The sequence below is a fragment of the Phacochoerus africanus genome, chromosome 8, assembly GCF_016906955.1.
Source record: "Phacochoerus africanus isolate WHEZ1 chromosome 8, ROS_Pafr_v1, whole genome shotgun sequence".
NCBI classification, from domain to species: domain Eukaryota; kingdom Metazoa; phylum Chordata; class Mammalia; order Artiodactyla; family Suidae; genus Phacochoerus; species Phacochoerus africanus.
The window spans coordinates 13,048,620-13,062,893 of record NC_062551.1 but is presented as its reverse complement, the minus strand read 5'-3'; the positions used below and the strand labels follow the sequence as shown (position 1 = coordinate 13,062,893).

The window sequence follows — 14,274 nt, the reverse complement described above, 5'->3', positions numbered from 1 at the left end:
TTTCCCATCTCAACCATTTTCAAATATATACGTCAATGACGTTAAGTATTTTCATACCGCCTACATCACCACCATCCATCTCCAGAACTCTTTCCATCTTTCCAAAATCAAAGTCTCTATCCACCAAGCAGACGCTCCCCAGTCCTCTCCGCCCCAGTCCCTGGCAACCACCATTCCAGTTCTAGGAACTGGACTACTCTAAGTATTCAAGGTGGAATTATATAGTATTTGTCCTTTCAACACTAGCTTAATTTTTATTAGTACAAATTTTAAAAATAAGAACTTGTGTAATCAGGATGATCTTCCACCTCACTGACACTTGGCTGTTTCCAAGCTCAAATACGCATTTAAAGGACCAACATTTGTTATGACCCTAAGTAGTTCAAAAGAACATCCCCCAGGCTCCGGGCTGACTCCGAAAGAGGAATCCCACAAACACTTGGCACAGTGACATTTCCGGAAGCCGGGGAGAGCCTCCCCCGGTGAGTACCTTGAAGGGGACAGCTCTCTCACTACCGGGTCTTCCTCTTCCTCCGAACACCCTGGACTGAGTATGTCCCAGACCACGTGAACAAGAAGCACCTCCAGAGAGGAGGAGCCCAGCAGGCCGGGCTGGAGCGCTTACCTCCCCGCTCCTCCACCAAACGAAAGGCCGGCGGAGTTCATTCCCGCCAGGACGAAGTAGCCCCGCACGGAAGGAGACTCGCCCAGGATGCACCTCATGTCTGGGGTGAAGGTCTCGGGGCAGTTGACCAGCTTCAGGATCTCCAGACGCTCCAGCTCCGGCATCCTGCGCAGGAGGGAGCTCAGCAGGGGCTCTACGGCGAAACCAGACCCAGAGTCCTCAGCTCTCTGCACCAAAGAGGCCTCCTCCCAGCCTCAGTGTCAGCGGTGACTCTAAGTGGCAAGCAAGAAGCCAGAGCTTCCTTTACATGATTCTAGTTCCTCGAACCTGCTCGTCAGCAAACGCAACCTTACAACAGGCAAACTTGGTAACTGCCCTCAGGCTTGTTACAAAGATCAAGTAAGGAACTACTCCTTACAACGCTTAGGAAATTAAAGCATCGCAGACAAGTATCAGGCATTCCCGTCGTGAGCTCGTTCACACACCAAAGTGATCCCAGTCTTCCTGCAGATTCTGAATCTCCAGCTGGTTCTTGCCCTCAGTGAAAATCGGTTTCGGGTTCTTCTCGAAGCCCCCGGACAGGATGCCGCCCTGCCAGTTGCGGATATAAATTCTGCCGTCAGCATCCACCACAGCTGAGGAAGAGAAACGACAAGGGAGCGGGGAGCAGAGGGGAGAGACAGGCTTCAGAGGCGAGCCGGCGGGCTACTGGGCAGAGCGCGCCAAACAGCAACACCCAGGACTGGCTTTCTCAACCAGGCAGCACCCCCCCCCCCCACCCCCCCGCCGCGAACACAGGCATCCGTTCGCTTAAAACCCTCTCCGGGTCATGGGGGGGCCCCCCCCCCCCCACTCTCACAGTGCAGAACGTTCCTCAGGGGATCCCGAGCCTGACCACTTCCCTAGAAGCTCTGACTAGTTCTCCGAGTCAAACTGCCCGACCGGCCCGGTGCCACGTGAAAGCCCGGCGGGAGTGGGGGCTGCAGAGCCCGCTCCAGGGCTGAGGGCCTCAAGGTGCCATCACACCCGGGCCGAGGCCCCAGGAGGGAGTCGGTTAACAGCCCGAGTTTAGAGCTCACCTAGGACGCCTCCACAGCGTCCAGCACCCAGTCAAGACCTCGCTAACTTCGCCACCAGGCTCAGTGTAGACCTCCGTTTGGGTCGCCAGCTAGCTGGCAGAGAGCCAAGCCAACGGCTCCAGCGGAAGGCCCGTCCGGGCCACCCTTCCTCGAAGAGTCATTAAAGTCAGGCCAGAATGGGGTCCCCCTCCCTGTCCCGTGCTCCAGAAGAGACGAGACTCTCCCGGGCACAGCCTGTCCTCAGCGGGACGGCAGCCTTTGCAGAGGACAGACCGGGGCAAGGAAACGAGACGGAAGACAAAGCGCAGGTCCTCACTTGGTGTGTTGCTCTGCAGAGGGGTCTCCCAGGGGCGAGTCAGAAGGTAGAAGTGTTCGCAGGCATGGACCGGGATGCTAACCGGCTCCTCGTTGGACAGACCCAGCTCGTATGCCCACTGCAAACGGACAGGTTGATTTGTGGGTGGAAGAGGAACAGAAAGACAAATGAGCAAGTCCAGCCCCTGGAAAAGGGCTGAACTTCAAGTGGCTTCTGTGCGCTCTTGCCACCCTGTCGGCTGCAAGAAGCCAGGTCCCAGCCTGCTGTATACAACGATCAGACGGCCAGCCACACTCTGTACCCTTTAAACCGCAGAATCTGCTCTCGGATCACAGAAGGCAGGGCAACCAGCTGGTCAAAGGAGCTCGTGGGCGGCCGTGAGGCCCTTTAACAAAAACGCCTGGTCTCAACGACCAACCCCAAGTCCCAGCCATAAAGAACTTCGCATAGGAGTTTGCTTTCTCTTGTGGCGCAGCAGGTTAAGGATCCGGGGCTGTCAGTGCAGTGGCTTAAGTCACTTGGGTTTTTTTTTAACTTTTTTTTTTTTTTTTTTCTTTTTTAGGGCTGCTCTGGCAGCATATGAAAGTTCCCAGGCTAGGGGTCAAACTGGAGCCACAGCTGCTGGCCTACGCCACAGCAACTCGGGATCCAGGCTGTGTCTGTGACCTCACATCTCACGGCAGTGCTGGATCCTTAACCCATTGATGGAGACCCAGGGATGAACCGGCATCCTAATGGATCCTAGTCGGATTCATTAACTGCTGAGCCAGAAAGGGGACTCCTTGTGTCACTGCTGTAGCAAGGGTTTGAATCCTGGTCCAGGGAACTTCCACATGTACCAGGTGCAACAACAAAAAAGCTGGAGTTCCCATTGTGGCTCACGGGTTAAGGACCTGACATGGTCTCCATGAGAATGTGAGTTCAATCCCTGGCCTTGCTCACTGGGTTAAGAATCCAGCGTTGCCCGTTGCAGATGTGGCTAGGATGCAGTGTTGCCATGGCTACAGCATAGGCCTGTAGCGCAGCTCTGATTTGACCCCCAACCTGGGAATTCCCATATGCCAAGGTTGTGGCTGTAAAAGGGGAAAAAAATAAAATTTAAAAAGCAAAGAAGGAGTTCCCATCGTGGCTCAGTGGTTAACAAATCTGACTAAGAACCATGAGGATGCAGGTTCGATCCCTGACCTTGCTTACTGGGTTAAGGAGCCAGTGTTCCTGTGAGTGTGGTGTAGGTCACAGACGAGGCTTGGATCTGGCATTGCTGTGGCTCTGGTATAGGCTGGTGGCTACAGCTCCAATTCGACCCCTAGCCTGGGAACCTCCATATGCCATGGGTGCGGCCCTAGAAAAAGATAAGAAATAAATAAAAATTAAAAATGAAAAGCAAAGAAATTCACGTGACAGAAATACTTCTGGATCCCCTTAGGACTACTGAGTGGGAGGCAATGGACCAATCTGCCTTCAGTGGAAACTCAGTCCATGTTCCCAACACAATAGAACAGCCTAACACTTACCTGCTGGGTGGCAGGATGAAAGGCACCACCACCGAGAGCTCTGAAGCCGAGGACTGATTTAAGTCAATGCCCAGCTGCTTCCCCGCCTTCCTGACCAGGACAGCGCCCACCTGCCAGGGCGGAGGGAGGAAAGGTCCCCTGTGCTTCTGTGTGAGGAGGAAGCACAGGGGTCCGACCTGGGGTGCGCGAATTCTGAGTCTTCCCGTCCAGACAAGAAACAACATGGGCCCTGACTTCTGTTTCTTCTGTCACGGATTTAACCTTAGGTCTCTACACCAAAAATATCTGGAGACAAAAGTTCAGTAAGAAAATTCAGGACCCAGTACTGCTGCTAACCTACCTGACCAGCACAGTTGACAAAATACTGGCACTGGATCTGTCCTTTATCTGTCTCCACACCAGTGACTTGACCTTTTTTGACCATAACATGAAGAATGCTTGTGCGGTCATAGACCTGAACACCTGTTCCACGGAAAAGAGAGAGTTGGTGTCACCATCTGATGTTTCAGGATAAGGCGCCTGCGGCAGACCCTCAACTCAACCAACACAGAAAAGGCCAGGCTGATGCTTTAGCTTTAAAAACCAAACAACCCTGGAACCGCGTCCTGAGACCGTGGAAATGGGCCCTTCCCAAGAGCGAGGGGAATACCAGGCCCCTTGAAAAGTGACTGGAGCACGTCATTGCCTGCGAGGAATCACAGAACGGGCAGGAGAGGACACGTTCAACAGGGCATCTTAAATCCCCATCTGCCTACACCACGAACCAGTTCATCCCCAGTGTGCAATGCCCCAGACACTGACAAGCCTTCGCCTCATTCATTCCAATAGCAGGACATCATCCGAGCTGTGGATTAAACCCCAAGGTGTGTCTCACCCATGGAGCTGCTCAAGTCCTGTGGGGAAATAAAATGCCCTTACATCGAAAGTGCTGCAAGGAATACTAAGAGCAGTGCCTTGGGGCTTTAGTAAGGAAACTGTGGCCCTCAGGAAAATATTTACTAAGAGATCTTACGTGAAAACGAAAATGCTAAGGAGTTCCCGTCATGGCTCAGTGGTTAACGAATCCGACTAGGAACCATAAGGTTGAGGGTTCGATCCCTGGCCTTGCTCAGTGGGCTAAGGATCCGGCGTTGCCGTGAGCTATGGAATGGGTTGTAGACGCGGCTCCAATCCCGAGTTGCTGTGGGAGCGGCCCAAGAAATGGCATGAAGACCAAAAAAAAAAAAAAAAAACTAAGAGCTAAGAGCCAGTGTTGCAGTATGGAAGCTGGCTGGCATCCTGCCTGCTGTGGGACACTCTCTCAGTCGACCCTTCCTTCCAAACCCCCAAAGCTGCTTACCATTCTGGGAGGCGGCACTCGCCAGGGCAAGAGCCACGTCGGCGGAGGACACCACCGCGTCCTCGGGAACATGCATGGCCCCCACCAGGTCGTGCACGTTGAGGAGAGGGTGAAGTTCAGCCACTCTCTTGGGGGAGACGATCTCGGAAGGGATGCCTATAACACTGCCACAGAACACAGGGGGACAAGGACATTCGCTGGCCCCTGCGGCAAAGGTCAGCTGACAGTACAGTCAGGACAGGCTTCTAGCGCATACGTACTTCAGCCTTGAGTTGATGCGCTTCAGGGAGATCAGGCGGTCCTGAGTTTGGGCCAGAAAGATGGAGCCTGTCCTTATGTAACCTGCAAGGAAGAACGGCCCAAACTGAGACAGACCAGGCCAGGCGTGCAGTCGGGGTCAGGGCAGAGTGGCGAACCCCCTAGACTGGAAAGCAGAAGACCTGGGCTGAGTCCTGCACCACCACCAACCACACACTCTCAGCTCAGAGTTTTGTGAGGATCAAATGAGATGCTCCTGTACCTAAAATCACTCTCACGATAGAGAGGAAGGGCGCCACTGCTGAACAAACCTTTCTGGGGGGAGAGGTAACTGTGACCCATCTATTCTTCACTCCTGTGCTTTCTCGGTGGGCGTGTAACCCTGGTGGAAGGCTGCTCACCACACCAGCCCCCTCAGTACAGCCAGCAGCCTGTGACCTAAGTCAGCCCACCTGACCCTCCTGGATCCTCAGTCCTGAGCAAGGAGGGGACTGGCTGCAAGTCCCTCATCTCTGTGGCAGCAGCGTCCTGGCCAGACTATTCCTGTGCCAGCCGAGGGACTGGCTGCTCTTGGGTCCCCACACCCTGGCCTCCACCTGGCTCCAGTTGGCAGCCTCCTGACAACTCTGCAGACCCCCAACGGCCCTCCAACAAACTCCGTTTTGCCCAAGTCAGCCAGAGTCAATTCTTCTTGTTTGCAATCCACGTATCAGATATAACAACTATTACACACGGGTCAATGACAATCCTCCCAGAATGCAATGGCTCTTGGGTCCCATGAAGAAAAAACACTTGACTCAATTAGGTAACTTTTTAAAGGGAAATACAGTCAGGATCACGTAAATATTTTCTTATTCCTTTGAAATCATCAGATAACTGTGCCCTTCACTGCCATGTTTGTAGAACTGAAATTTCAGAGCCTGGTTTTTAAAGGTGGTAGATGTAACCTCAATCTATTTACTTCTTTGCTGAACTTTAGGATACACACAAACAGAAGCGTCCATACTACTTGAAAAACACATGCGCTGATTACAGGTCCGTGTTTGTTCACATCTGTTCCTTGTGACATGGACTGAGGGTAAAGACAAATCCTGTGGTCAGAAGTCTCTGGGTGAGTTCTTTTACCCTCTAGAGTAAAGCAATATGTATTCAAACGAAATATAATTACATTACTTCTGGTAGTTTTCTGCTGTAGGTTTCCCCCCATCCTGATGGCTTCATTTTATCATTTTATGTTTTAGTTGGCAAAAGGTTCACATCATTCTAAAAGTCAAGACCACATGAAGTCAGGCCAGAATTATCAACCCCCGACACACACACCCGACCCTGCAGCCTGTTCCCACCGACTCCGGGAGGTAACCTTTCTGGTATCCTTCCCACCGTTCATTGTCTGCATAAGTAAGTATACATTGACGTATTTTCTTATTTCTTACCATCACACAAAAGTAGCACATCGTATATACTCTCTAACGCCCTGCTTTGCCCATTTAGCAATGTGTTCCAGCGTCACTCCCCAGCGGTTCACTAACCTCGTCCTCATTCTTTTAAATCTAGCGAGTGGTGCTTTGTGTGGATGTTCCATTTTATCTCACCAATCTCGTATGGGTATCACTTAAGTTTGCAACCTTACATCTGCAATTAAATACTATTACAATAAAAAATCCTAGGCATGTATATGTTTGTACAATACATTCTTAAGTGGCAAAAACAAGGTACACAGTACACATAGCAATATGCTTAATATAATCTCATTTTGGTTAAAAAAAAAAATACACCTGTAAACAAATACAAACCACAGAATGATAACCTTTTGGTGAGTACTGAGTGGAGAGGATCACGTTTTTATTTTTAATTTTTTTATTTATTTATTTTTTGTCTTTTTGCCATTTCTTGGGCCGCTCTCTCGGCATATGGAGGTTCCCAGGCTAGGGGTTGAATCGGAACTGTAGCCGCCAGCCTACGCCAGAGCCACAGCAACGCGGGATCCGAGCCGTGGCTGCAACCTACACCACAGCTCACGGCAACGCCGGATCGTTAACCCACTGAGCAAGGGCAGGGACCGAACCCGCAACCTCATGGTTCCTCGTTGGATTCGTTAACCACTGCGCCATGACGGGAACTCCACGTTTTTATTTTTGTATTTCTGTATTATTCACATTTATCATAATAAGTATATAACTTATTACAAGTTTAAAACTTTTCCAAGTTCCTTATAACCAATGAAATAATTTTTAAAATTGATATGTCCCTGACTTAGTAAACTGGCTTAATTGACTCACATCTAGTTTTTTCACGTGTAAAAGAATGACCCTTCCTTACTGGAAGATCAAGTGATATGTGCAATACTTTGAAAAGGTTATTGAAACGTATAGATTATCAGGTTTATCACCTGACAGAATTATCCTACACTGAAAAGAAGCGCTGCAGAAACTACTATTCATGTAATAAGAACTCCTGGATGATCAGTAATTCCCAGTACAAAGTACACCACTCTCAAGTATTTTCAGAGGATTAACATGGAATTTCTTTTTTTTTTTCCCCCCAGCCACATCCGTGGCATATGGAAATTCCCAGGCCAGGGATCAAATTGAGCCTCAACTGCTACCTGAGGCGCAGCAGCAGCAATGCTGGATCCCTGACCCACTGTGTTGGGCTGAGAATCGAAGCCATGCCACCACAGAGACAATGCCAGGTCCTTAACCCGCTGATTCACAGTGGGAACTCCACATATAATTTCTTATTAAATCGAGGTTGAACATATGTCATTTACCTAACGCCTCAGAGCAGTCCACTGAATGACACTGGTCCTGGGAGTGTACCCCGCACATTCTGCTGGATAACAGAATCTTCCTCTGGGGAAGCCCCTCCATCGCCTCTCCTTGCATCACTGGAGAACTACAATGGGGGTATTAGACTGTCGGGGATGCCTCCACTCTCCCTTGCCTGACTTCCTCACTGCCCCACAGGCATCAAGGAGATCAGACCCAATAAGGGGTCCCAGATGGTGTCCAAGAGTGAAAACTAAGCTAACTTACACACAAGAAGCTTGCAGCCCTGATTCCTCTGGAATCTAACCAGCTGAGCAATGCAAGGCTCAGCAAAGCACCGTCACTGAACCCAGGGACCATCATGTGAACCCTCTTCCGACTCAAACCCTGGTTAGTATCTGATTCAAGTACCTGGCTGCCATCAAATTTAACCCAACCAAGAATGAGTAAAATACAGTTGGGGTCCGTGTCTATCATGTTCAAGTTACTAAAAAAGTAAAGCTACAATTTACAAATAAGGTTACACTTCACTGGCAAAAAGAAGAGCTACTGTCCTTTGTCAGTATGAACCCAGAAGCATCTGCTACCTCAATTATGCGAAGACTTCCAAAGAGCATCCCTCACACAGACACCACCCTGAATTTCATCACGGGCCTCCCTACCCTCTCATGATTATGCTGTGGTCACCGAACTGTTCCATCCACCACAGGACCAGGTATGACGCTGGGCTTCTAGCTAGTCCACCAGCTTACAACACAGTGCTCAACAGTCTGCCCACCATTAGCATATGCGAGCTGAGGGCACATTTGTTCTCCTGTTCTTGCGACAGTTCCTGCTTATTCCAGTTCTGTTTAACTTACAATTCCGTGTCCTTACCCTACTACACAGGTAAGGAGAAATACATGCTCATGCTTTCTAGTTAGAAAGGTCTTTAATATCACTTTTTGAACTGCAGTGGGTCAAACAAAGATTTAACTATCAAGCCCCTGAAGGTGTTTCTCCTCTTCTTCATTTAGGAGCCAAACGCTGCCCCTCACTTTACCTTATTGGGTGAGATATACGGGAAATGGCCCAGGAAAACTTTCACTTCATAAGAATTATAAAATCTGAAAAGGAGCTAGGATACTGACCAAAGACCTTCAATTTATAGAAAGAGAAACTAAAGACAGCTCAACAAGCTAAGTGACTTGCCCAACGTCATAGCCTGACCACCAGCAGAGTGTGGAAGAAAACTCAATCGGGAAGTTCCCTTGTGGCACAGTCGGTTAAGGATCCAGTGCTGTCACTGCCACAGCTCGGGTCACCACTGCAGTGTGGGTTCAATCCCACAGCCTGGGAATTTCCATGGGCCACATGCATGGCCAAAAGCAAACAAATAAATCTCAAGTCTGAATTACCAAATCCCCTGGCTGTCTTGGGGTAGGACCAAATACAGTACTGAGTAAGAGAGACCAGATTATCTGCTTACCTGTTTGGATCCCTGTTTCTTGCTCTAACTGATGGTAGAGTTTGTTTGAATAGTCTGCCATCTTCTGCTCAATAGTCAAGTGCCTGGCAGTGCTTAGGATGCCGGCACAGAACCTCGTAGAGCCAGCAGCCAGCCTGCGGGATGGATGCGAATGCTATGAGATAGGCTCACACATCGGCGAATACAGCAAGCTCAAGGTTCCTCATGATAGCACTGTCTGTAACATCCAAAGATGGAATCAACCACAACGTTCATCAACTTAAGAATGACCTAAAATTTTGGAGTTCACCTACACAACAGAAGACTTTACAGCCATAAAAGATGAGCTTCTATGCGCTAACCCTAAGGAAAAAAGCCAGGTGAGGGACACTGTTTAAGGGATGCTACCAGAGTTCCCTGGTGGCTCCGTGGGTTAAGGATACAGAGTTGTCGCTGCTGTGGCACAGGTTTGATCCCTGGCCTGGGAATTTCCACGTATTGTGGGCATGACCAAAAAAAAAAAAAAAAAAGTATGCTACCATTTGCATGAAAAGGAAGAAAAATCAATGAATAGCCAGATAACCATATACATACCTACCAATACATATGTGATTATACATGTGGACAACTATCTGGAATGAAATTCCATAGAAATTGACTCGCTTCCAGTGGGGGAAACCTGTAACTGCAGGTCAGGGAGTGGAAGGAGACAATTCCCTGTATGCTCTTCCACACATTTTCAATTTTAAACTACGTAAATGAAAAAGATAAACACCTTATGATATCACTTATATCTGGAATCTAATATATGGCACCAATGAACATTTCCACAGAAAAGAAACTCTTGGACGTGGAGAACAGACTTGTGGTTGCCACGGGGGAGGGGGAGAGAGGGAGATGGACGGAGAGTCTTGGGTTCACAGATGCAAACTACTGCATTTGGAGTGGATAAGCAGTGAGAGCCTGCTGTATAGCACAGGGAACTCTATCTAGTCACTTGTGACAGAACATGATAGAGGATAATGTGAAAAAAAGAATGTATATAGGTGTGTCACTGGATCACTTTGCTGTACAGCAGAAATTGACAAAACACTGTAAACCAACTATAAAAATAAAAATCATTATAAAAAAAGAAAAAAAATGAACCATGCAAATGTATCGCCTATTCAGAACTAATCACACTTCAATTTTTTTTTAATGGTTGTCCACTTTGTGGTAGGCAATAGAACATAAAAAGCCTAGAACAGATGGAGTTCCTGCTCTGGTGCAGCGGGTTAGGAATTCAACTGCACTGCTGGGGGAAAAGTCAATGAATGTGAATAAATCATCAACTGTAGTTAGTAATACTCTATCAGAAGCTCCTGCTGTGGCGCAACAGGATCAGCAGCATCTTGGCAGTGCTGGGATGCAGGTTTGATCTCCAGCCTGGCACGGTGGGTTAAGGATCCGGCATTGGAGTTCCTGTCGTGGTGCAGCGGTTAACGAATCCGACGAGGAACCATCAGGTTGCAGCTTCCATCCCTGGCCTTGCTCAGTGGGTTAAGGATGTGGTGTTGCCGTGAACTGTGGCATAGGTTGCAGATGCGGCTCGGATCCCGCGTTGCCGTGGCTGTGGTGTAGGCCGGAGGCTACAGCTCCGATTAGAACCCTAGCCTGGGAACCTCCATATGCCACGGGAGCAGCCCAAGAAATGGCAAAAAGCCAAAAAAAAAAAAAAAACCCCAAAAGATCTGTCATTGTTGCAGCTGTGGCTCAGATCTTATCCCTGGCCCAGAAGCACCATTTGCTGCAGGAAGGACAAAAAATAGTAATAATAATAATAATAATAATAATAATGTATCAATATTGACTCCATAACTGAAACTTTAATCCTAAGGTAAGATGTAAATAACAGGTGAAACTGGCTGGGAGGTACATGGTAAATAACTCTGCACTATCACTACAATTGTTCTGTAAACCTGTAAGTGCTCTAAAGTAAGTTAATCAAATGAAAAGGAACAGAAACTGAATGTAGTGCATTTCATTTCAGCTCAGAGGAAGCACCTGAGCCACAGAATTTATTGCTGTTTTAGTACAACAAAGAGAGCCACGTGACCAGATGTGCTTTGAGGAGGACATAAATACAACATTTATTTATTTATTTTTGTCTCCTTCTTGCCTTTTCTAGGGCCACACCCACAGCATATGGAGGTTCCCAGTCTAGGGGTCTAATCGGAGCTGTAGCTGCCAGGCTATACCAGAGCCACAGCAACACCAGATCCGAGCTGCGTCTGCGACCTACAGCACAGCTCACGGCAATGCCGCATCCTTAACCCACTGAGCAAGGCCAGGGATCGAACCCGCAACCTCATGGTTCCTAGTCGGGTTCGTTAACCACTGCGCCACAACAGGAACTCCCAAATACAACATTTAGTTACTTGTTATGTTCGAATCTGCCATCTCTCTGAAAACCAGGAAACATGAGTATTAGGCACCACAAAACAAAGTACTGGAAATTTCACTCTTCTGTAATTCTTCTCATGCTGCTCACTGACATTTAGATTAGCTACCGATGCATCAGTATCACTGAAAGGAGTGGGCCATGGGAGCCCAGTAGTCAGTGCAGAACAGCCCCAGGAATGTCCAGTGTGATCCCTACCTGCCCTGCTCCAAAAGGACAACATCCTTCCAGCCCATCTTGGAGAGATGATAGGCCACGGATGTGCCCATGATGCCACCACCGCAGATGACCACCTGTGCCTCGGCAGGCAGGGCCACAGAATGTACTTCGGCAGCTGATGCACTGCTCCTGGCCGAGGACCATTTCTGCCATCCTCGGCTGCTGCTCCGTCTTCGGACCACCGACAGCAAGCGGTAAAACATCACGTCCGGCAGCACCTGGCAGGTGTCCTCTCACTCGGCTAAGAAGCTGATCCCAGGAATTCAAACTAGACAGAGAAAACCAAACAAATTTAATTCCTTTGTACTCAGAGAATAGGATTAATGAGAGAAGGCTGAGACAAAGATAATAACTGTTCATTCAGCAAATGTCTGAAGACCTCCTGAGTTCCAGACACACTGCTAGGTACAGCTACAGCAGGGGACACAAATGCCTTTACACAACTTACAGTTGAGAGAGGGAGACAATACACTGATGAAACAAGTAACACAGGTATAAGACGGGGTCACGGGGGGCATACTCAAAATGCAACGGTCAGAAAGAAAGTGACACTTGAAACGACCTGATGGATGAACAAGCAGCAGCTATGTGAGTGTCCAGACAGAAAGAGCACATGCAAAGGCCCTGAAGTGAGACAGACCCGATGCACCCCAGCACAGGAAGGAGGCCGGCATGTCCACAGCACTGGGGGCGACCTGAGACAAAGCTGGAGGCGCCACAGACCAATCTGCACAGCCTTCAGACACCACTACGAGGAGTGAGATGTGTTGCAGGTGCAAAGGAAAAAGCCTGAAGCAGGGGAATGAAAGAATCTGTCTGCTTTTCCCCCAGGGGCGGGGCTCATGGTGGAGAGTGGTCTGTCGAAGGACAGGGAAAGCAGGGGCGAGTCAGGAAGCTACGGCTGATCCCAGGGGGACCCCATGGTGGCTCAGACAAGGATGGGCAGTGGAGTCAGAAAAATGACTGGATGACTGGATTGGCTGCGAAGCAGAAATGGATGTTAAAATGGAGATAAGACAGAAGCAAGGGTGCCGGCTAGGCTTCTGAGTTAAGCAGTGAGGCCACGTACTATGTGAGAAGGACTGGAAACAGGGAGGAGGGAGGCTGTGCGGGTGTGGGGACAAGGAGACGGTCCACCGTGGATGTCAACAGCAGAGACGCAGCAGGCCTCACGTCGCATGGGAACAGCCAGCCCCACCTGGAGCGCAGCCCCAACCCTGGGGCAGTGGCCTGGGCGTCCTGAGCGCCTGTACGGTATGTGAGGCCCCAATGCTGCAGGATCGAGACCCCCGGGGCTGCCGGCACTTACGGCACTTACACTCGAGGAAGAGACAGAAAGGACGAGAGACTGGGCTGCGTGCCGGGGCGGCTGGCAGAGCGTCCTGAGAAAGGACAGCGGCGAGCGAGCTGCAGGAGGAGAGCGGGTGAGGCAGAGGGAAGCCCAGGCAGAGGCCACAGGAGCCAGGAGAGGAACGGGGCTGCAGGGGCGGCAGCTCGAGAGGGCGCCCCGGGGAGCAAGACGGCCGTGGGTGCACAGGATGTGACCGCAGCACAGAGGCCCCGGGGGCCTCAGAAAGAACATTCTCGGGGGAGTGGCAGCCACGGAACTGAAGAGTCCGTGAGATGAGGGAGGGGGCGGGTGACGGCCACACCGCGCTTGGAAGGAAGCAGAATGCGGAGCAAGCGGGCAAGGTGGCCGGACAGGGTTTGGGGCCGGCAGTGAGTAAGCGTGTTTCCCAGCAGTCGGCTGAGCCAGGAGAGGGTAGAGACGGGGAGAGAGGAGAGGCAGTAAGCAGGGCGAGGTCCTGGAGGAGGAGAGAGGGGCCCCCAGAGCCAAGCTTCCTGGGCGATGGGGACGCTGAAGGCACAGGTGTCTGCTCCTGAGAGCAGGGACGTTTGTCTCCTCAGGCTCTTCACTTACACATGAGTCTCGGCCTGTCACCAAGACACATTTCTACAAGGCAATAAACATCCTAAGTTAGGGAGTTCCCTGGTGGCTGAGCCGGTTAAGGATCCAGCGCTGTCACCACTATGGGGCGGCTTTTTTTTTTTTTGTCTTTTTGCCTTTTCTTGGGCTGCTCCTGTGGCATATGGAGGTTCCCAGGCTAGGGGTCGAATCACAGCTATAGCCAGTGGCCTACACCAGAGCCACAGCAGCGCAGGATCCGAGCCGCGTCTGCGACCTACACCACGGCTCACGGCAACGCCGGATCGTTAACCCACTGAGCAAGGGCAGGGATCAAACCTGCAACCTCATGGTTCCCAGTCA

General features: G+C 50.2%; 1 protein-coding gene across 2 annotated transcripts in view; it reads right to left on the bottom strand.

Annotated features, from left to right (window-relative positions):
• The window catches only part of PDPR (pyruvate dehydrogenase phosphatase regulatory subunit), a 43,940-nt gene that overhangs the window by 20,759 nt on the left and 8,907 nt on the right, over positions 1–14,274 (bottom strand). Inside the window, exons 2-9 of one of the 2 annotated variants that reach the window (XM_047789680.1) lie at positions 11,985–12,273; positions 9,368–9,501; positions 5,134–5,215; positions 4,874–5,037; positions 3,875–3,996; positions 2,021–2,138; positions 1,111–1,260; positions 626–818 (exon numbers count right to left, since the gene is read on the bottom strand). In XM_047789680.1, the coding sequence (XP_047645636.1) occupies positions 626–818; positions 1,111–1,260; positions 2,021–2,138; positions 3,875–3,996; positions 4,874–5,037; positions 5,134–5,215; positions 9,368–9,501; positions 11,985–12,208 (1,187 nt within the window). In that variant the 5' untranslated portion in view covers positions 12,209–12,273. Of the gene's footprint in view, positions 1–625; positions 819–1,110; positions 1,261–2,020; positions 2,139–3,874; positions 3,997–4,873; positions 5,038–5,133; positions 5,216–6,299; positions 6,395–9,367; positions 9,502–11,984; positions 12,274–14,274 lie in introns of those variants that run through there. The other variant, XM_047789681.1, reaches the window with a different exon arrangement.